At 43.6% G+C, this 21,306-nt stretch overlaps 1 protein-coding gene across 6 annotated transcripts in view; it reads left to right on the top strand.

Annotated features, from left to right (window-relative positions):
* Nucleotides 1-21,306, top strand: part of Trim66 (tripartite motif containing 66) — a 49,795-nt gene that overhangs the window by 15,553 nt on the left and 12,936 nt on the right. For 5 of the 6 annotated variants that reach the window (XM_013074654.3, XM_021263756.2, XM_021263755.2 and 2 more), the window contains 8 exons: nt 360-507; nt 1,398-1,530; nt 1,827-1,943; nt 3,284-3,398; nt 3,964-4,110; nt 5,957-6,074; nt 7,614-8,518; nt 10,011-10,172. In XM_013074654.3, coding sequence (XP_012930108.1) covers nt 360-507; nt 1,398-1,530; nt 1,827-1,943; nt 3,284-3,398; nt 3,964-4,110; nt 5,957-6,074; nt 7,614-8,518; nt 10,011-10,172 — 1,845 coding nt within the window. The remainder of the gene's footprint in view (nt 1-359; nt 508-1,397; nt 1,531-1,826; nt 1,944-3,283; nt 3,399-3,963; nt 4,111-5,956; nt 6,075-7,613; nt 8,519-10,010; nt 10,173-21,306) is intronic. The other variant, XM_087211729.1, reaches the window with a different exon arrangement.

Consider the following 21,306-nt stretch of genomic DNA (forward strand, 5'->3'; position numbering starts at 1 on the left):
AATGAGCTCCTAGAAATCTCCCTTTGCTTCCTTAACAGTTGCTCTGTCATTTGTTCACAGCATTGCCTATTTAATGGGTAGCACCCTGCCCACGCTGTACATACCTTAAGGGCAGACCCTTGGCTTATTCATCTGGGTATCCTCAGGTTCTGCACAGGACTTCTGTGAACAGCGTCTGGGGTGCCACTGCTCTTTCTGTCCCAAAGGTTGCTTTCCCTCACAAGCACTGTAGGCTGTTCGCCAGTGGACAGTGCTGTACAGTAGTGGAGGGACAGCCCTGCAGGACCGCAGTCCCTGAAGCGTTTGTAGGCAGGCCCAAAAGAGGTCATGGTCAGTAACTCTAGACTCTCTGCTTCTAGAACTGCTCTGAGTGCAAGGAGAAGAGGGCAGCACACATCCTCTGCACCTACTGCAATCGCTGGCTGTGCAGCTCCTGCACAGAGGAGCACCGGCATGGCCCCGCCCCAGGGGGCTCACTCTTTCCCCGCTCCCAGAAGGGATCTCCAGGTACTGCTCTCCCCTTCCCAGCTGCTCCCATTCCCTAACACGGTGCTGAACCCTAAATTCCCTGGAGAATAGCTCTCTGTCCTTGTTTCCCAACTTGGGGAGAAGGTAGGGATGATTTCTGAGCCTTTCCCAAAGGAAGGAAGTCTTCTTCTCAGTCACAGGGGTGACTCACTCTAGCCTCTGCTTGTTAGGCTGGGGGTGGGTCAGTGTGGGTGAGATGGTGCAGGGAGCATAATCTTGAATTGTCATGGAAGCTAACTGAGTTTCTCCTGCCTACCGCCTCTGTTTAGAGCTGTCTGTCTGGCTTCTGTTTAGGGACTTGATTAACTTAGTCTGGATCAGGGCTTTGTCCTTGTGTCCATCCAGCACCATCCATTTTAAATTACAATCTTCTGGAAAGTTTTTTCCTAAGGCCCTTGAATTGTAGGAGGGGACTTTCCACTTGTCAAACCCACAGGAAGCAGAGTTCATGATCCATGTGTTCTAGCCTGGAGCCTGGGAAGGCTGAGTAGCTGGTTTCAACTCCCTGATTACAGAATCCTGATTAATGAAGAGGTTTAGGTTGACTTGGGAGGATTTATTATTCTGCAGGAGACCCATGTGCAGCAGTAACCAGCACCTTCCTTGGCCCGTAGCAGATGGTGGCATGCTAGGGCTTGATGGTGTGCTGTTTCTGGACAGCTAAGCAAACCCAGGCAGGCCATGCTTGACTTCCTCCCAGGGCCCCCGAAGCCTCACTGTTCCAGAGAGAGGTGTCTGCTATATGCAGTACCTTTCCCAAGCTCTGTTTCTCTGTCTTGTGCTTTGAGGCCTGTGGGCTGCTCCATGAGACTTAAATGAAAGGTCTACTCAGAGCAGGAGGAGCCCACTTTCTCTTTCTTCTCTGGCAGGAGTGAATGGTGGTTCTGGAGACTTTGCCTTGTACTGTCCTCGACATACACAGGAAGTACTTAAATTGTTCTGCGAGACCTGCGATGTACTCACGTGCCATAGCTGCCTAATGGTGGAACACAAAGAACACAGGTAGGGCTGGTGGGGTTGCCTGATATGGTCTTGAGGGGAGCTCTGGGTTTCAAAGCATCAAAATCCTCTCCCTGACCAAGACACCCTTTAGCCTCTGCCTAAAGTTTTTTTCTTTGCTCTTGTTGTGAGGTTTCTCTGGAAAGGGCCTGATGGGCCAAGGAGCTGCAATAGCTTTGAGTGTAATGGTGATCTCTATGGGCCTGGCTGAAACAGGCACTGTTGGGGATTCCTGTATGGCTGTCATGATCAGGACAGTAGTCAGCTCTCCTCAGCCTTTTCTTTGTTTCCTCCCCTAGGTGCAGACATGTTGAAGAAGTTCTACAAAACCAGAGAATGCTTTTAGAAAGTGTGACTACACAGGTGGCACATAAGAAATCCAGTCTACAGACATCTGCAAAGCAAATTGAAGACAGGTAGCACAGGCTAGTTCCTTCCCATCCTGGGTCCTTGTACCAGGCCATCGGATGTAGTGCCTTATGCAAAGGGCATGCGGTTAAGCAGATGTGGGTATATATCCTAGAAGGCATATGTCCTGGCCTTGGGTCATCACTTGGTGACTGAAGCCAAGCTAGTTCAGGATGATCAGAGTGAGTCTAGGCCAAAGCATACACGTTATGAGCCAGCAAGAAGTAGGTGCTTGAGAACAAATGTGCACAGTAGGTACCAGGGGAGAGACAATGCAAGGCTGTAACAAGCCAGTGGTCATCTGCCCTTTATCAACCCTTTCTCAGTGTTTTCCATATAAATCTACAAATGGGATGAAATCACTGGTATTTTACTTAGGAAGAAGAATTAGGAGGAAGTGAAAACTCACCACGTGGTAGGCACTGGGTTTAGGCATCATACGTACTTTGTTCAATTCTTACACTTCGTTCGGTCAGGGATCATCTCCATTTTACTGATAAGGAGACTGAGGTTCAGAGAGGTTAGGTGACTTATCTGAGATCACATAGCTAACCAGTGACTCACCTGGGTTTTGGAAACTAAGTCTGTGGTGACTTCAAAGACCATGCCTTTTCTTTTCTAAATAGTTTTATTGAGGTATAATTTATATACTATAAAATCAACCTTTAAAAAATGTACAATTCATTGGTTTTGGTATTTCACATAATTGTGCAATTGTACATAGTTACACTGTACTTTTAGAATATTTTCATCACCCTCAAAAAAAATCTTATATACATTATTAGTCACTTATACATTATTAGTTATTCCCCTCCATTTCTTATCAATTGCAGTCTCAAGAAACGACTAGTCTACCTTCTGTCTCTACCTATGGGTTTTAAAAAAAAAATCTTGGGCTGGGGATTTAGCTCAGTAGTTCTGGCGCCTGCCTCGTAAGTGGAAGGACCCGAGTTCGATCCCTGGTACCAAAAAAAAAAAATCTCATGGCACTGTTTCTTGGAGCATCCTCATTTTGAAGATAGTCAATGATATGAAATCATACCCATATTCACTCTCTCTGTCCTGCGTCTAGTGCTGTGTGAAGTAGTGAGTTGTTGACCTGACCTGGGTGTAGACTTGAGGTTTACCTAAAGAAATCCAAGATGAACTGTGGGCTGTTGTTCCACTTACGTGAAGTGGGCTGGGTTGTACAAGGAGAAGGGGGTGGAAGAAGTTCTCTTTTTCTTTGACGCCTAGTGGATTCTGATCTCCACAGCCTCTAAGCTCTTGGCTTTTCTGTTTGCTGTCTCTTAGCTCTCGTGGGCCCTGAGGGAAGGACTCACTGTGCTTTGTCCCATTGTATTTATAGGATTTTTGAAGTGAAGCATCAGCATCGGAAGGTGGAAAACCAGATCAAAATGGCCAAGATGGTTCTGATGAATGAGCTGAACAAACAAGCCAATGGACTCATAGAGGAGTTGGAGGTATATGTGGACATATGGGTCTGATGGAGGAGTTCTGTGTTCCTTCTGGGTCAGAAAGCAAGCATATGTCAAACTAGTCTCAGAACCTCGACAGCCAGGGCTAGAATCTGATATACAGTTCCCGTAGCTCTCTTCTGCTCTCTGTATCTTAAAATGTCCAGCCTGATTGTGAGAGTGAAGCTCATTAAGAGCTGGAAAACCAGTTCAGACTTCATCAATGCAATGGCTCTTAAGTAGCTGCCATCCTTGACTGTGCAGGGGTATGGTCCTGGAAGAAAGAGTCACAAAACAACCCTCCTTTTTCAGTAGACTGTGCCCAAGACTTACTGACATTCATGTATTTTCTCATTCATCACCCATTCCATATTTGCACCATAAAGTCTCCTGCAGTTTCTCTCACCTGTCTTCTATCCATCAACAGGCCGTGACAGCACTCTGTCTTACTGTACGCCTCTTGGAAATTCAGTCTCATCTCATTCCATCAGTGTCCACATTGATATACACAGGCCACTAGACTTCCCAAGCAAGTCCAAAAACGAGGTCTGTTTTCTCTCTGTGTACCCAGAGCATTACTAATGAGAGAAAGCGGAAGCTGGAACAGCAGCTACAGAGCATCATGGTTCTCAACCGTCAGTTTGAGCATGTGCAGAATTTCATCAACTGGGCTGTCTGCAGCAAAACCAGTGTCCCTTTCCTTTTCAGCAAAGAACTGGTAAGAGAAGCCTGCAACCCCTCAGCCTGTCCTTGAAGCTTATGTGTCTTAGGGGTAGTGAGGAAGTTTCTTTCTTTCTTTTTTTTTTATGGAAAAAGTTATAAGATGGTAGCTTCTTCCATCCTGCAAACTCAATAACTTTTGGGTTAGGAGATGAAAATCATCTTTTACCAAATCCCATAGTTCAGTGGACCTAGGGGCTTGAAATGATCCTTTTCTCCTCCAGGTAACTCAGCTAAGTAAGTCTATAGTTCCTGGTCTTAGGTAATGGATTCAGATATTACCTTTGACCTGAGCAGTATGCAGCCATCTCATATGAAGTTACTGGAGTCTAACTGGTGGCTAATAGGAAAGGAGGGGTTGAAGATTTTGAAGTTTGGTCTTTGGTGCATGGTGATACCCAAGAGGAGGAGGAGGAAGAATTTTTTTTTTTGGGTACCAGGGATCGAACTCACGACTGTGCACTTGCCAGGCAGGTGCGATGCTGCTGAGCCACATCCCCGGCCCAGGGGAGGAAGAATTTTGAGAGAAGTTGATGGGTTTATATTTGGATATATTAAACTTAAGGTTACTTGTAGGGCATCCGAAAGGAGACATTCAAAAATTATTTTGATAGCCAGGTTTGGAAATCAGAAGAAAAGTCAAGATTGGAGGCCAAGTGTGAGAGAGTCACTGGGATATTGATGTATCATTATGGGAGTGTGTGTAGAAGATGAGAGCAAATCTGGAACACAAAGAATGTCATCATTTTCTGCATGGAGAGAGGAAGAGGATGAGTGAAAAAGAATGAGAAGCCACACAATCAGAAGTTAGAGGAGAGTATGATACACTGAAATTGACAAGAGTTTCAATTAAGTGGTCATCGTTGTCCATACTACGTATGTGAAATAGGATGAATAGTGGTGAGAAACCCTGAGACATCAGGAAGTCCCTGTTGGTCTTAAAAGGGAGTTCCAGCAAAGTAGAAGAGTTAGAGGCCAGAATGAGGAGACTGAAGATGTTTTTTGAGTCTGAGGAAGTGAGGAAGTAGAGACAGAAGTGAGAAGAAGGGAAATAAGTAGTTTGTAAAGGAGACAGTTTGGGGGAAATTTTTTTTTAAAGTTTGGCAACCATTTGCACACATTTATATGGAAGGAGAGATAGATGAAGGAGTGGAGCAATGAGTGGTGGGGTGAGCATACTGGGAAGACAGGAGAAGGTGGGATCTAGAATGAACTGGGTGATCTCAAACACAAGGACACTCCCTTCCTCTGAGATGGGAGGTCAGGAAGGGAGCAGTATAATGTAGTTCGATTTGGAGGTAGGAGGGGTGCAAGTTTGGGGCATTTGGTTTCTATGGTCTCTTTTTTCCTCTGTGAAGTAGAAGGTGGTAATGAGAGAGTTACACATTGGGTGAGTAGTACTGAAGTAGAGTGAAGAATTGAAATATCACCGAGGACAGTGGAAAGGGAAGGTGTCAGAAAAGGAAATGATGAGAAAAATCCTTTCTAGGGTGCCCCTGAAATTAATGATCACTTATGTGGCTCTAGATAACATGGCTTTGGATGGCTGGATTTAGGAATTGGTGATGCACAGGAAAATAGGGTACTAGTGATATTTACTGGAATGATGAGAAGTTGAGAAGACCCTGTGGACTGGAGGTGTAGGGCTCGAAGAATTCAGTGAGGAAGGGGGCCAGCTAGGAGGATGGGAAGGTACTAACGTGCAAGGAAATGAGAATATAGGGGATGACCGGAGGCTAAAGAGCCAAGACTTTGAGTCCTTTATCCTGTCCATAGAGCAAAGGAGAGGAAGTCGTCATTTAGGGAGATGAAGCCCAAATAAATGACTTTGGTGCTGTTGTCAGATTGTGTTTCAGATGCAGCGCTTGCTGGAGACAAGTTGTAACACAGATCCTGGCTCCCCTTGGAATATCAGATTCACCTGGGAGCCTAACTTCTGGACCAAGCAGCTGGCTTCCCTTGGTGAGCTAGGATCCACTAGGTGGGCTTTGACCTAAATGCTAAGAATAAATATGGGGAATCCGCTTAGATTACTGGGTGGGTCCGCATATACCCAAGATAAAGCACTCCCTGAGACTGTCAATGGTCATGAAGTCATTCAGTAAATCTCTTTTTGTGTGAGAGTGGGGAGGCTAAATACAATGGTAGCACAGGTCTTTGTAACCAGGCCAGGTGAAATTTGAGCTTTCCATTGTCATTGTTACCTTGGTTTCATTGCTGGAGAGGAGGCCAGACAGTGGCCCTGTTTTCTAGAATGCTGTATGGGACTGAAAATGTGTCTCTGTGATCACACAGGATATATGTGTGTGGCTACAATCAGCGCATCTTATTAATAGGTTGTGTGTATCACACATCCTTCAGTATTGTGTTATATCCTGTGATATCAGTGAATAATTCATGACCTTATACATTTTTCTTCTCTGCTACAGTAATTAGTAATTTGCTGATATTTAGTCTTTTTTTATTTCTCTTTACTTTTGTGGCAGCTCCTTTAAAATGCCTATTAACCTAGGGCCTTTGCACTGAGCTACATCCCCAGCCTTTTAAAAAAATTTTAATTTTGAGACAGAGTCTTACTGTGTCACTAAGTTGCCTAGGCTGGGGTTGAGCTTGCCATCTTCCTGCCTCTGCTGGCATTTAGTCTTTAGGCAGAGTGTAGACAACTTGGAGCTGTGCCTGTATTGACAGCCTAATGGGCTTGTGAAACTAATGGCCAACTACCTTTTTCATATCAGGCTGTTTATCTCCTTGAAAATGTTTGAACACAGCAATGTGATAAATGATGTTAGATTTATTTCTCCCTCTTTCCTTTGATTTAAGTCAGCAAGCCTTTGATGGGCCCCTGATCTGGGTTCAGCCCCATGCTTTAGGGCTAAAGGTAAATGAAACACATCCTGTCCGCTTTAGGAGCTCAGTCTTCCCCCGAGGAAGCATCATCAAAACAATGAGGTTAAGGAGCCATTAGACTGAGAGAGCTGTAGATTTCATTTCCTCATGTACAAGGGGTTCATAGACCTCAGAGAACATGGGAGCTTCCTTGATGTCTTCCATCTTCCTTGCTCAGCATACTGTTCCTGTGATTTGTGTCTTTCTCATTTGTCCCAGGAGTGACTCTCCTTGTTGCTAGTTTCCAGCATACTTGCTCCCTATCCCAATGTTGATACTTTCAGGCAGAGTTTCACTTAGGGTGTTGTGTTAAAGGAGTGGGTGCAACTTGAAGGAGCCCATGGTTTCCCTAGCAGGATAGAAATAGTCAGCCTGATCATCTGGTGAAAGCTGAACTAATTCATTGTATTTCCTCGACCTTTGAAGCAAGTTCATACAAGTGCTGTTACTGCAGCATTCTAGACTTAGTCTTGGAGATTAGGGGTTGAATTTCCTAATCGCTGTGCCTGGTTTGCTGCATGATGTCCTTTGGTCCTAGGAGCAAGAAGTAGCAAAGGAGATGAGGGAAGCAACTGTTGCTTACCTTTGGAAAAACACTCTGTTCTCAATTTCTAGGATGCATAACTACTGAAGGTGGACAACTGTCCCGGATAGATACTCCCGCTTATGGAGGCTTACAGGGGCCATCATCCTTTTATCAAAGTCACCAGTCCCCAGTGGCTCAGCAAGAGGCCCTTAGCCACCCCTCACACAAGTTCCAGCCTCCAGCACTGTGCTCCTCATCTGTGTGCTGTTCCCACTGCTCCCCAGTCTCGCCCTCGCTCAAAGGCCAGGTCCCCCCACCCAGCGTACATCCAGCCCACAGCTTTAGGCAGCCCTCTGAGATGGTGTCCCAGCATCTGGGGTCTCTGCAGTGCTCCACCCTGCTGCCCAGGGAGAAAGATGTGACCTGCAATCCTCACCCGCCAAAGCTGCTACAGCCCTGGCTGGAAACTCAGCCCCCAGTGGAGCAGGAGAGCACATCCCAGCAGCCCAGGCAGCAACTGACTTCCCAGCCTGTGTGCATCGTCCCCCCACAGGATGTTCAGCAAGGAGCCCATGCCCAGCCCACCTTGCAGACACCCTCTATCCAAGTCCAGTTCGGCCACCACCAGAAGCTGAAGCTCAGTCACTTTCACCAGCAGCCACCGCAGCAGCTGCCCCCTCCGCCCCCTCCCCTGCCTCCGCCCCCACAGCAGGCTCCCCCAACTCTGCCTCCACCCCAGCAGCTGGCTTCCAGTCAGCACGAGAACCCCCCTGGGCCTGCCTGTTCTCAGAACGTGGACATAATGCACCACAAGTTTGAGCTGGAAGAGATGCAGAAGGACTTGGAGCTCCTCCTTCAGGCCCAGCAGCCCAGCCTGCAGCTGAGTCAGACCAAATCTCCTCAGCATCTTCAGCAAACGATTGTGGGGCAGATCAACTACATTGTGAGGCAGCCAGCACCTGTCCAGCCCCAGAGCCAGGAGGACGCCCTCCAGGTGAGCCCCAGGACTGCTCAGGGAACACAGTCTTCCCAGTCACAGTGTGGCAGCTTCATCATCTTAGTGTGACCATGAGCTCAGCTCTCACATTTCAGAACTGGACTCACCTCTGCCTCAGGAAAGCTGCAGGGAGCATAATGCCTAGTTCTAACACAGCTCTCCAGGGTGACCTGGCTTAGCCTGGTCTTCCCGGATGACACTGGGAACTTTGTCCATAGATAGCACCCTCTAAGCTGTGATAGACACTCGCCATTGCTAGGGTAGATACAGTTCCCTTGCTGAGAACTTATCCCAGGGAAGGGGAGAGTTTAAGGGGGCACTTTTATAACACTGCACCGACATAGAGTTAAACCATTTCCTAAGTGTTAGACTAGGCATGTGTTATATTTAGCCAACATTGTTCAATTAGTATTTCTATCAGTATTTTATATGTGCAGAAATGAGGGTTAGAGAGGGCAAGCAGTTTGCCTAGAGATCCTACAATGTTGAGAAGTAGAGTTAAGATTTGGATCCTAAGCGTTTTCTGTAACACTACAGAAGAGGGCCCAGCCTCCTTTTAGGGGTATGTTGAATGCCTCTCCTCTGTTTTGTCAGCTAAGAAGTGTAGTTTGTACCACTGTGATATTTTTTGTATCCCACATCTTCATTTTTAGCTCCTGTTTTTCTTTTTTTCCCAGATCTCCTATTCCATCCTCTTTAGCCCTACCCCTTGTCATTTTTCCATAGTTGTTTCCTGAACATCTGTAATCACATATCTTCAAAGAAGTTCTAGAGACTTTTGCCTTGTTAAAAAATGTAAGGCCTTACCTTCCTTTCTTCCTTTCTTTCTTTCTTCCTTCCTTCCTTTCTCTCTCTCTCTCTCTTTCTTTCTTTCTTTTTTTCTTTCTTTTTTTTTTGGTACTGGGGATTGAACACAGGACCTTGTGCATGCGAGGCAGGTGCAGTGCCACTGAGCTAAATCCCTGGCCCATGGCCTCACATTTCTGCTTCAGCGCTGACAATTTCAGATGATGGTTAATGTGTCATCTGCTGAGGCTAAGTTCTTTGGAAGGTATATGGAATAATCCCTGTGATGGCAGAAAAGGCTTTAGGGTTCATAGAGGACCATAAGCTAAATCTAAATCAAAACTGTATTATGGGGCTATGAGTATAGCTCAGTGGTAGAGTGCTTTAGCATACACGAAGCCCTGGATTTGAACCCCAGTACTGCAAAAACAAACAAACAAAAACTTGTGTTATCATCGCTACATATATTTGATGACAAAGTTAGCTCTGAATTCTTGCCCTGTCTCTGTCATTATGAGGTAGTTTTACAGAGTTTAGATAACAGTCTTTTTCAGTTTTGAAAACACTTTAAGCAGTTTACAATGTGTATGTAGGTTGTTGCAGTGGGCAAGACAGGATAGACACCAGCTAGCCTTTCCTGAGGCTTCTACTGCTATTATCTACTGTGAAACCACCCAAGTTCTTATTTTCTTTTCTTTTCTAGGTTACAGATGAGCCTCCAGCATCGGAGGGCCCAAAGCCAGCTCTCCCTCCTGACAAGAACACTGCTGCTGCCTTGCCCCAGACCTCTGGGGAAGAAACTCCTCACAGTGTCCCTCCAGTGGACAGTAGTGTCCAGCACTCCTCTCCAAATGTGGTGAGAAAGGTACTAATGGAGCCTGCTTCCCCTGACATGGGACCCCCTGCCAGCCGAGACCTCAGGCACCTGGATGAGGATGAGGGGGAGGGGGGAGGAGTGTCTCTGTTTCATCCCTGGATGTCGAACAGCCCTGACTCATGCCTTCTGTCCTAGTGAGTCAGCAGCATAGGTCCTTCTCCACCTCCATTTCCACTCCTACACATGCACTTCAAATGGGGCCTACTGGGCTTCATTTAAAATGGAAAGAGGAAAGAGCCAGTTTATCAAATACTCTGCCTTTGGAAATGTGTATGGTACTTCGTGAGCATTATTTCACTTAACCCTCCTTCCCAACAGTTGTATGAGGTGGGCATCACCATTGAAAGCTGAAGCTCAGGGCCCTATAGCTAATAGAAGAGAGAGCTGAAGTTTACTTAATATGAGATCTGTTAGAATTCAAAGTCTGAACTTTTTTTCTTTTGGCAGTGAAAATGGGGAAAATATTTCATGTGGCACCCACAACCCAAGGTTGATTGGCTTTAGAATTTGAATCAGTAGAATTTGTTGGGTGAGTGGTCAAGGGATGTCTTGTAGAGGTAGCCGAGCCCCCGGGGACACTGAGATCTCTTGAAGATGAGCTATGGGAGACCTTCTTGTCCATTTGTCTTTCAGCTTGCCGGAAGTGTTTATTTACCCTGGCACTAACCCAGATCCCTGAAACTCCTACCCTTTCCCACCCACTACACCCCTGTCTTGCCTCAAGCTGGAACCTCAGTATTGTGCCATGTCCTCCACTCACCCATCCCTGTGGCCCTTGGGCCTGTTCTACTTCTCCTGTTGCCTTCTCAGGCCTTGTGCCCTCAGTCCTCCTGGTGCTTCCACCCAGGCCTGAACTTGAAGCTCTGAGGTTGGTCTGTACCCTCCCAGCTTGTTCCCCCAGCCCTGCAACATCCTCTGGCCTTGCAGTCCAAGCTCTGCTATTGCTCAGTGTACTACCCCTCATCAAGCTTCCCCAGAAGCACAACTGCCATACCTGCCTTAGATCAGTCAGTGTCAGTGACACTTGAGATGAGAATTTAGAAACAGAAGTAAGAGAAATAAAATGTTAAAAAAAAAAAGAAATGAAATGTTAACTTGAACAGTTTTGGTGACTCTTGAAGTCTGAGTAGGCCTCTGATATTAGTGGCCTTTTGCCTATACCTGTCCTGTCCTACCCTGTTTGAAAATAGTTTGACCTAGAGAGACCCTAGAGATCCTATACAAGGGGCAGTTGAAAAATACGGTGAATGTATAAATTGAAAAAAAAAAACTACGATAAAAGACATGCCATTAATCCCCCTTGAAATACTCTCCATCTCTTAGAACACACTCATCCTGTGGTTTTTGCCACTTTCTGAAGCAGTTCTGGAAGTCCTCTTTCATGAGTGTCTTTATGAGATGTGATCAAAATGTAATGAATGCTGTTGCCAGGATCCATCCAATGGAAAGGCAAGGTCATAAAAAGATTATTGAGTATCCATTTTATTTACCAGACCTGGCTCCATGCAACTTCTAACTCTTCCCCAAAGTCAAATGATCATGAAAGATAAATGTTTTGAATCGATTCGAGACATCAAGGCAGCCATGACAACACAACTAAAGACACCCACAAAAGAGGTCGTTTGTGGCTCCTAGAGGTTTAACTTCTCGTAGTTGGATTATCCATTATGTATTCATTCAATGTTGAAACCATTATGTACACTAACGCATAAATCTCTTATTATGTGTCAGATATTCTGCTAGGTGCTGGGCACACATTGTTGGATGAGGTAGCCCCACATTTAGGGTCTGGTGGAAGGGTTAAACAAGCAACAAAAACAGATTATGATAAAGTGCTGTGGTAGTCATCAGGGTGTGCCCCAGGGGAGCACCCGACTCTAGGAGAGGGGCCTATTCACAGAACACTTCCTAGAGGACATGATTTTCTTCCTAGAGGACATGAGATCTGAAGGAGAAGTTGGGCTAGTGAAGAGGGAAAGTGGAATAAATTAGTCCAAGGGAATGGCAACCTGAAAAGTCCAAAAATGAGAGAAATTCTGGGGCACTTGTGGGCTTCAGGTAATTTGGCTTGATAGTTGATACTCTGGGGAATGGGAGTGGTTGGAACACCTTGTCAATTGTGTTTAGAGTTGAGATTCAGTCTTGGGGACTTGGTGGGGGCTAACTGAAGGATTTCTAGCAAGAAAGGACATGATTTGAGTAAATTTGAAGGGTCATTTCAGTGGCGGTAAGGGAGACCAGAAGAGTACAGAGGAGAAAGAGGAGACTGAATGAACTCAGTAGCCATGAGAGTGAAGAGAAAGCAACAGTTTCTGGAGTTATCAAATCACAAGAGTTTTGAACCAGGTTCATCAATCTTGTGATTGATGGTAGGAGATGAGGCAGAGAAACTCCTTTGACTCAATATTCAGGTGTGTCTTGGCTCATTGAGATGGTAACATAAGGAAAGAAGGCAGCGGCTATAGATGTCAGTAGTTCATCTGGAAGTGTGGGATGTACCAGTGCTCAAGTGATAGTGGAAGTCATGCAAAAAATGATGTTGCTTATTTGTAGAGGTTCAGTTCTGTTTCTATACATAGTGTGGTAGAAGGGAGGTGAGCCACACCCAAGCATGCGGACTGTGTTGCCTCTGTGACTGGACCACAAGGCTCTCTGAGTAGCAAGGAACACTTCCTTCCTGTGTGACTTCACATTGGCAGTGAAATTAGTGAAGGTCCTAGGACCTTATTTTGAGATGTTTCTGGCCCTTCTGAACTGGGGCTCATGTAGAGGTTGGCAGGAGTGTGGGGCAGATGACCTGGTATTTTTCAACTGTTTGTGGCCTGGACTTCCAGAGAAAGGACTCTCAAAGTTGTCACTTTGGCTCAGAGGAACCTTTGGGTTGACACAGAGGTATTGATTATATACAAAGTTACTGCAATAAGAAAAAAGGCCTTCTTTGTTTTTTTGTTCCCTTGAGTCTGGGGTTGGATGGGGTGGAGGATATGAAGCATGTTAAGCATCTTATCATTGCATAATAATAATTTGTGTAGTATTTTTCTACCTTTTCATAGGATTTTACGTGGATTATTTCATTTTATCTCTTTATTTATCCTAGCAATACTATGAGGAAGCTGCTTTCTTATTTCCCTTTGAAAGGTGTGGAAACTGAGACACAGAGAGGTTAAGTGACCCACCTAAGAGTTATACAGCTGAACATGGGCAATGTTAGGACCAGAGCACAGATTTCTGGCTCACCCTGTGCTCAATATTAGGTTAAATCTCCTCTCTTTGTGTACTGCAGTGGGAAAAATAGGATTCCATTTGGCCTCTCACCTGCTGGATTTTCCTGTGTCTGTATTCTTTCAAGTAGACTGAGGTCTAGAGCTGGGGAGTGGTCTGAGGACCAGCCTTCTTTGGTCTTAGTTATCTTTACCTGGTAAACGTAAAGGTGCTTTGGCCTCCAACCATTCTTCCCCCTGTGCTGGCTTGTGAGTGCCAAAAGTCTATCTGAAGGTCACAGACCAGAGGAACCTGTGGCACCAGGCATCTTTTGGTGTGTTCCATGTCAACTCTAGATTGCCACAAGGAGGACTTTTGTTAGAGCACAACATCTGTGAAAAGGACTTTGGACTTGGAGCTAAGTGAATTCACAGTAAAATGAGATGTGAAAATTCTGGAATGGATTTTCTCCAGAACTAAGATTGGTACTCTCAGAATCAGCTTACCTTTTTCCTTCCTTACATCCAGCAGGATATTTTTAAAAGAAATTTGACATTTTTCCAGTACAAGCTTCTTGGTCTTTGGTTCAGCCACTCTGAAAAAAATACAATGGAGGGGCCGGGGATTTAGCTCAGTGGTTTCGCCACCTGCTGTGCAAGCACAAGGACACGAGTTGGATCCCTGATACCAAAAAAAAAAAAAAAAAAAAAAAAAATACAGTGGTAACAACTCTACAACAGAAGCTCTTACCTCCTAAATGAAACTGGAAGATGTTTTGATGGCTTCTTTTCATACTTCCAAACGAACTAGTCAACTGCTGAAATGCATGATCCTTTCCTCAAAGCTCTCCATGGAGTCAAAGCTGTAGGTGTCATAGAGAGCCCTGAGTCCAGGTTCACCTGCAAGAGTGACCTCTCTTCTGCTGCTTACAGTATAACTCCAGATCTTCCACAGAGGACTTTGAGATCAGGGGCATGCTGCTCATGGCTTGAGAAGAGTCTGGGATGTATTTCCAATAAATGATATGGAAGCAATAGGCATTTCTGGGACCCAGATTATAAAGAGTGAATCAGAATAGCAAAGGATAATGACTCAAATGACTTTTATACCATTATTAAAGCACTTCAGAGCCTGAACTCTTAATTTAACTCTTATAACAGCTCAGTGAAATTTATATCATCCTGTGGAGGAGGGAATTAAGCCCTGGAGATGGGAAATGGCTTGCTTAAACTAATACTGTAAATCCTGGCATGTGTGAGGAAATACTAGAACTCTTGCCTTTGTAGTCTCCAGATACACTGCTATGGACCAGATCATGGATATTCAACCTCAGCAATGATCTCTCCCTTGTGGCCTGGCTCTGACAGTAGCCAGAATGTTCTCAGGACCTTGTGAAGCTTTCTTCAGGTACATGCAGTGTCCTGATCAGCACCTGCAGAATAGTATAGATATTTGCTCTGTCTTACTCAGAAGTGAAGCAAAATCCTTCCCAGGTCTGGCTTCCTAAATTTAGCACTCACTAAGAGGCCTGTGTCCTTGGTTCTTTTTTTTTTTTTTTCTTTTTTTCTCCCTTGGTTCTTGATTTCATTCACAGACCAAAACTATGATCTTTGCCTACCCCTCCTGGCCCATGAGAAAACAGGCCCTTGCTCATAAGCCCTAAGTTTCATTCCCTGGCCTTGGTAAAATACCTCTAGCCAAATTCTCATGAGCCTCCAAGGCTTGGGTTTTGAGAGTTTCACTCATCTGGCTTTCACTTCAAATTGGACTCTACTTGTTCCTTTCTTTTTCCTTCCACCTCAGATTCTTTAATTCTCTCTGTTTTTCTGTCTTTCTCAGATGATCAGGGCACTGTGTACTTTTCAGTTCTTTTCTGTATACTACCTATGAACATTCTTCTATTTGACTTTGGTCACTTGGCATATATCAGCATAGTTACATCCATAAGAATAGCCTTGATTAGTACTAGAGCTTTTCATTGACAAGGAACAACATTTGCTGTCAATAAAAGCAACAACTTTGCTATTAAAAATCAACATGTGAAATCATTTACTAGAAAAGTTAGTCCCTTCCTCACCTATTGTGTTCAATTGTTTCAAGATCTGCCACTGTTAAATCAGTCTGCATAATCTTTTTTTGTTTGTTTGTTTGGTACCGGGGATCGAACTCAGATCCTTGAGCTTGCGAGGCAGGCGGTGGAACCAATGAGCTAAACCCCGGGCCCAGTCTGCATAATCTTGAGGCAGTTGAAGCACTCAAATATTTCAAGCATTTAATTCATAAATCTATTCATCCCTGTTATTGTTTCCTTATCTATTTCTTCAGCCAGAATGAAGTCCTTCAGTGTATTTCCAAGATACAACTCCCAAGTCATTAGTCCTTTCTCCTACTGCACATTTACACAGTGGCCAGTCTGGTGATTCTAACCCCTGGAAATAAAACCTTGAAGCCAGAAATGAGCAGGCAAAGCTTTGGAGCAGCAACAAAAACAGATGTCACAAAACCCATGTATTATATTCCATATGAGGTCATAAATCCACATTCAGGTATCTAGTCAGCATTCTTTTTTTTTAAGTCAGCATTCTTGATCTAGCAAGCTTAGTTATATGGTTTTCATTTATAGTTTTTCTGCATTAAAGCAGTAAGCAGATTAGAAACAGGGAGTCAGGACTTCTATAATGGCAGCTAACAGCAAGGGAAAAGGGAAACATCACTTGGAAAAGTTGTTACCATATGATCTCATTCAGTGAAAGGACAAACCGAATGCTCCATTTTTAGTAGTTCCTGAAAGCTTTACTGTACTACTTAGTGGCTCACCAAAGTTCCTTGACTCATTAGGCATCATTTACTCTGTTAATTAAGGCAGAGTAGTGTGTAAAGTGTTTTAATATATTCCCATTCAATATAATGTTTTAAAGCCAGTCACTTTTTGTTATTGAAAAAAGTATATTTCAGTTATCTGGAAAGTTAATTTATGTGGAACACTACCCTAACCACATTACTTTATTTCCAGCAATATTATTGTGCTATAAGTACCTGAAACTTATATTAAACTCAGGGCATGTGCACTAAGTGTCTGTTTATTGACTTTGCAATCCCTTTTTACTAGAGCACTAACTCTCTAGTTAATAGCACAAAATTAAAAACAGTCAACAGATTTTCAAGGCCAGTCCTGGATTCCTACCTAGTCTTGGGCCTACTGTGAGCTTAGGAAATCTGGGTAATTATTCTGTGTCTCAATTTCCCTTCCTGTTACAATGAAAGAGCAATGCTTTTTTTCTTTTTCCTTTTCTGAATTTTGACGTGGTGTGGCAGACATTAGAACCATAATGTCAGCAAGTTGGACTCCAGAAACAGATCCCGGTGGTGAGAGCAGGGAGAGGGAGGGAAGCAGGTCCCAGGTCAAGCAGAAGATAGGTTAAGATGAGTGAAGGGTTGCTCAGGTGATTAGTAGAAGAGTTGAAAGTCAGGCAGTTCAGGGAGGCCTCAGGTCAGGTAAAAGACAGATTAAGTATGTTCAGAGTGTGGTAGTTCAGACAAGTCAGACAGGTGGCACATTGAGATAAGGTGACAGAGATCAAGAAAAGAGACAGGAAGACAGGGACAGGAACATACAGTTTAGGAGAAGGAGAGAAAATTAGGAGCAGGCAAGGAGATGCTACATAAGGGAGGCAAGAGGGGGTGGTTTAGGGTTAGGCTCCCTCCCTGAAGATGACCCAGCCCGTTTCCAGAGTGAATATTTTTGCCATTGTGATTCTTCTTTTCTGAACTAGAATGTAGTTTCACTGCCAGTTTTACATATTTTCACTTGCTAACTTTAAAATATACATTTTCCTCCATGAAATCTGAAGTTTTATTTATGTATTTATTTTTATTTTTTATTTTTTCATGAGACAATGAAGTCAAAGTTGAAAGCCTGGACGTGTAATAATGACCCTGTAAGACTTTATGGCAGGAAAGGCACTTTCACCTCTGTGGCTTCCCCTCTGAACAATCTTGGGTAAGGAGAGGGCAGGCAATGGAGTCCTCCTGTATGTGAGGCACCAGTTATCAGAATGTGGCTACATTCCCAAACTTTTCTCCAATCATAGAACACTCTTGAAAAGCTCCTTCCTTCCTTTCTGGCCCTAGAGATTCAACCTCGATGGAGATTCAACCTCCCAGAGATCCAGATGAAGTGTCAAAAATAACCAACACACTAAGTTAACACAAACACTTGTGTTTGTGTAGCCTAGGTTGGGACTGACCTCTTCATACCACTTTCTCTGAGATCTTTCTCCCATGCAGTCTTCACAGGTTCTGTTTACCACTACCAGAGCTTCACCCCGCTTCCTGATAGCACTGGTTCCTTGATAGTTGGTTACAGATGTGAAGATGAAAGAGATTAGTCTAGTATGCAGTGTCTTAGGACGTATTATTGACTTCATACTATCTTCCTGGTGTTATGGAAGCAGGCTCACTTCAAAATTAACTGTGACAGTTTCCACAATTTTTCCATGGCTCACTCTTCCCTATGCTTATATTATCTCACATCTCATGGTATGCAATAAGCAATTAGGACAGGAGAGTAGGTAATCTACAAATGTAAAACCTGCCCCTGATCTGGCAAGTTTTGTCCTTGGATATTTGATCTTGTGCATAGCTTGTGACATATAGCTCCTGGCCATTATTAGTTGGATGGTTGAGCTAGATTTTAGTGCTCTTCAGGCTTAGCAGCAATGATCTCACTGAGAACCATTTATTTCATTCTCCATGTCCAGCATTAATAGATGAAAGAACTCTAGAACTGCATTAAATATACACTTCAAGTGGGTTAACAGTGAAATAATTCAGTTCAAATGATTATACTGTCATGTACAAGGTGTGATTGAAGTAGTGATGTTTAAATTAATAGAATTATTACAGTAAAATATACATTACCATTATTCCCCCTTACTTCCAACATACTTATTCCATCATTCTTGCCACTTTCTGAAGCAGTTCTGGAAGTCCTCTTTCATGTCTTTATGAGGTTTGAATATAAAAAAAAATGGTGAATGCTGCCACTAAGTGCCATCCAACAGAAAGACAGACTTGTAAAAACATTGCTGTGTGTCTTCATCCCCTTTATTGATCCAGTGACCATGAAAGGTAAATGTTCTGAATTTATTCAGGACACCGAAGCAGCCACAATAGTACAACTAAAGACACAAAAGAGAACTGCTTCAGAAAGTGGCAAAAATTATGGGATAAGTGTGTTTGAGGGGAAAGGGGAATATTTTAAGGGAGATTAAAGGCAATATGTCTTTAATTGTAATAAATTTTAAACATTCACTGTATTTTTCAGTCATACCACATATCACAAAAGGGAAGCAGTAACAGTGGACATTGTTGTCCATAGATGAGGAAACAAAATATTAGAAAGGTACGGTAGTGCATACCCAGGACAACTAGGGGATGCCAAGGGATACAGGCCGAGGCATGTTCAGAAAAACCATTGGTTTCTGGCCCCAGTCTCTTAAACTGGACTCCATACCTAGTTTTCCTAATTTGGTTTGAGCATTCCTCTCATCCTTCTTCTTCAGTGGCCCCTGTTCCATCTTGAGACTTAGACTCTGGAGTGAAGCGGAACTTTTTTTATTGAAGACTATTGACTACCAAGAAAAAATTTAAAAATCAACTCTTCTTTGGAGATACAAAAAGTATTTAACTCATCTGTTTTTAAAACTGAGAATGAAGAATAGAGACTACAAGTCAGGTGTGGTAGCACATGCTTGTAATCACTTGGAAGTCTGAGGCAGGATGGTCACGAGTTTGAGGGCAGCCTAGCAACTTAGTGAAATGCTGTCTCAAAAAAAAATTTAAAAAGGTGTAGAGATGTAGCTCAGCAGTAGAGCACTTGTGTGAGACCTTAAGTACAATCCCTGGTTATCATGGGAAGGGGGAGAACAGGAAACATAAGCTTTACTAAAGTTTTTATACCATAAAGGAAAGGGGTAGGGAGAGAAGAGAAAGAGATGATAACAAGAAAGAAAAACAAGAAGGAAGGTGTCAAGAGAGGGAGAGGGAGAATGGATGAGGAAAGGATAAAGAAACTGTAGAACAGAGAATGGCAGAGAGTAGGGGCCAGGTGGTCAGCAGAGAGAGTTAGATGTAGACAGGCCAGCATTAAGAGGCAGCTTTGGTACCAGAGGTCTAGATTGTAATCTGCAAAAACCTACCTCAAACATCATTAGTGGTGAAGTAAAGAAAAGATCCTCTGAGATCAGGAACATGAGTAGGATGGCTGCTATCTCTGCTTCTAGTCAACATCACCCTGGAGTTTTAGCTGGTGAAGATAAGAACAAAGGAAGAAAGAAGTAAAGCTTCCTGTTCATAGACTACCTGATCTGTGTGGACAGAAAATTCCAGAGTGACTTTAGCAAGGTCCCTGGACACAAAACCAGTGTACAAAAATCATTTGTATTTCTACATATAACCACAAATGAAAAGAAATGGAAATGTATAAAATGATGTTTTAAAAAAACATTAAAAAAAACCCCTTACCATGCCTTTCTATCTAATTTTTCTCAAGGGTAAAATTAGGGTCACAGTTACAATAATAACAATAATAATAGCAATAGTAAGAGCAGCTGGAATTTATTGAGTATGTACAGTATGCCAGAAAAAATTCTAAATGTTTACACAAATTCTTTTAACCTTCACAACAACCCTTTAATGGTTATTGTGAGGATTAAATGAGGTAATATATGTAAAACACTTAGCAAATTGCCTTGTGTATAGTAAATTCTCAATAAATTTTAGCTATATAAAATAATTATTATTTTAGGGAAACTCATAGATTTAGTTGTTAGTAGAACTAAGCTGGTGTTCATTTGGCTTAAGATTTGTAGAATAAACAGTCACGTAGCATTGCTTTGAAATTTTAAGTAGCTCATTAATTCATTTATTCATTCGGGCACTCCTCCTGGGTCTAAGAACACAGTGGGCAAACAAAATAGACAAAATCTATGTCCTGATGGTGTTTACAGTTTCATAGGGGAAACAAATTAATCAAATGCTATCACAAACTGTGCTGTGAGACTGAAAGGCAAGGCATTCTGGGAGCAGAAAGCAAGGACGGGGTGGGGGACTGGTCTGTTATACAGAATGAAGGGAGGCTTTGTTGCAAAGCTGGCAGCTGAACCAAGTTCTGAAAGATATGTGGAACTGGGGACAAGGGGAGGACATTGTTCTACACAGAGGAAGCCCTCTGTCTGGAGGCCTGAGGGCTGTGGGAGGAGGGGGAGCCTGGCAGGTCCCAGGAGCTGAAGGCAGCCTCTGAGGGACTGGAGTGCAGAGAACGGGGAGAGGGCTGTCATTCGAGATGTGCCTGCAAAGAGGACAGGGGACAGGTCAGCATGGGCTTGGGAGCCTGTTCAGCATTTTGGCACTCATCTTAAGAGGAGTGCAGTGCACTGCAGGGTGTCATGAGCAGGAGTGATGTGGTCAGATGTGCTTTTAGTATTCTGCACTGAGGAGTCCATTCCTGTTGTCCAGGGAGACAGGAAAGTAGGTTAGGTGAGGGCACTTATCAGCACAGAGAAGAATTAGCCCCCCAGCCCCTGTGCCACGCCTCCCTCCTCAGATCTGACTTGCAGAGCTGAGTGATTAGGGGTGACGTTCACTGAGGTGAGGACAGTCTTTTTTCACCACCAAGTAGCTTTGTTAACTTTATGTTGAAACTTGAGGATGTATTTTAAGTGTTTATTTTCCTGAGGAAATCTGAATGTCTTACACATGGGGAAAGAAATGACAGATTTGGGACGCTGATTTGGGGAACTTAGATATGGTTACTCTTAGTTTTCTCCTTGATTTAAAAGTAGGTGAGGTTTTATATGCTGGTTTTTTTTTTAAAGGACAGGGTTAACAAATATATAAATTCACAAGGGTTACATTTAGA

The sequence above is a fragment of the Heterocephalus glaber genome, unplaced genomic scaffold (genome assembly GCF_053883595.1).
Source record: "Heterocephalus glaber isolate CG9 unplaced genomic scaffold, H.glaber_assembly_v1.0 deba00001428, whole genome shotgun sequence".
NCBI lineage: Eukaryota > Metazoa > Chordata > Mammalia > Rodentia > Bathyergidae > Heterocephalus > Heterocephalus glaber.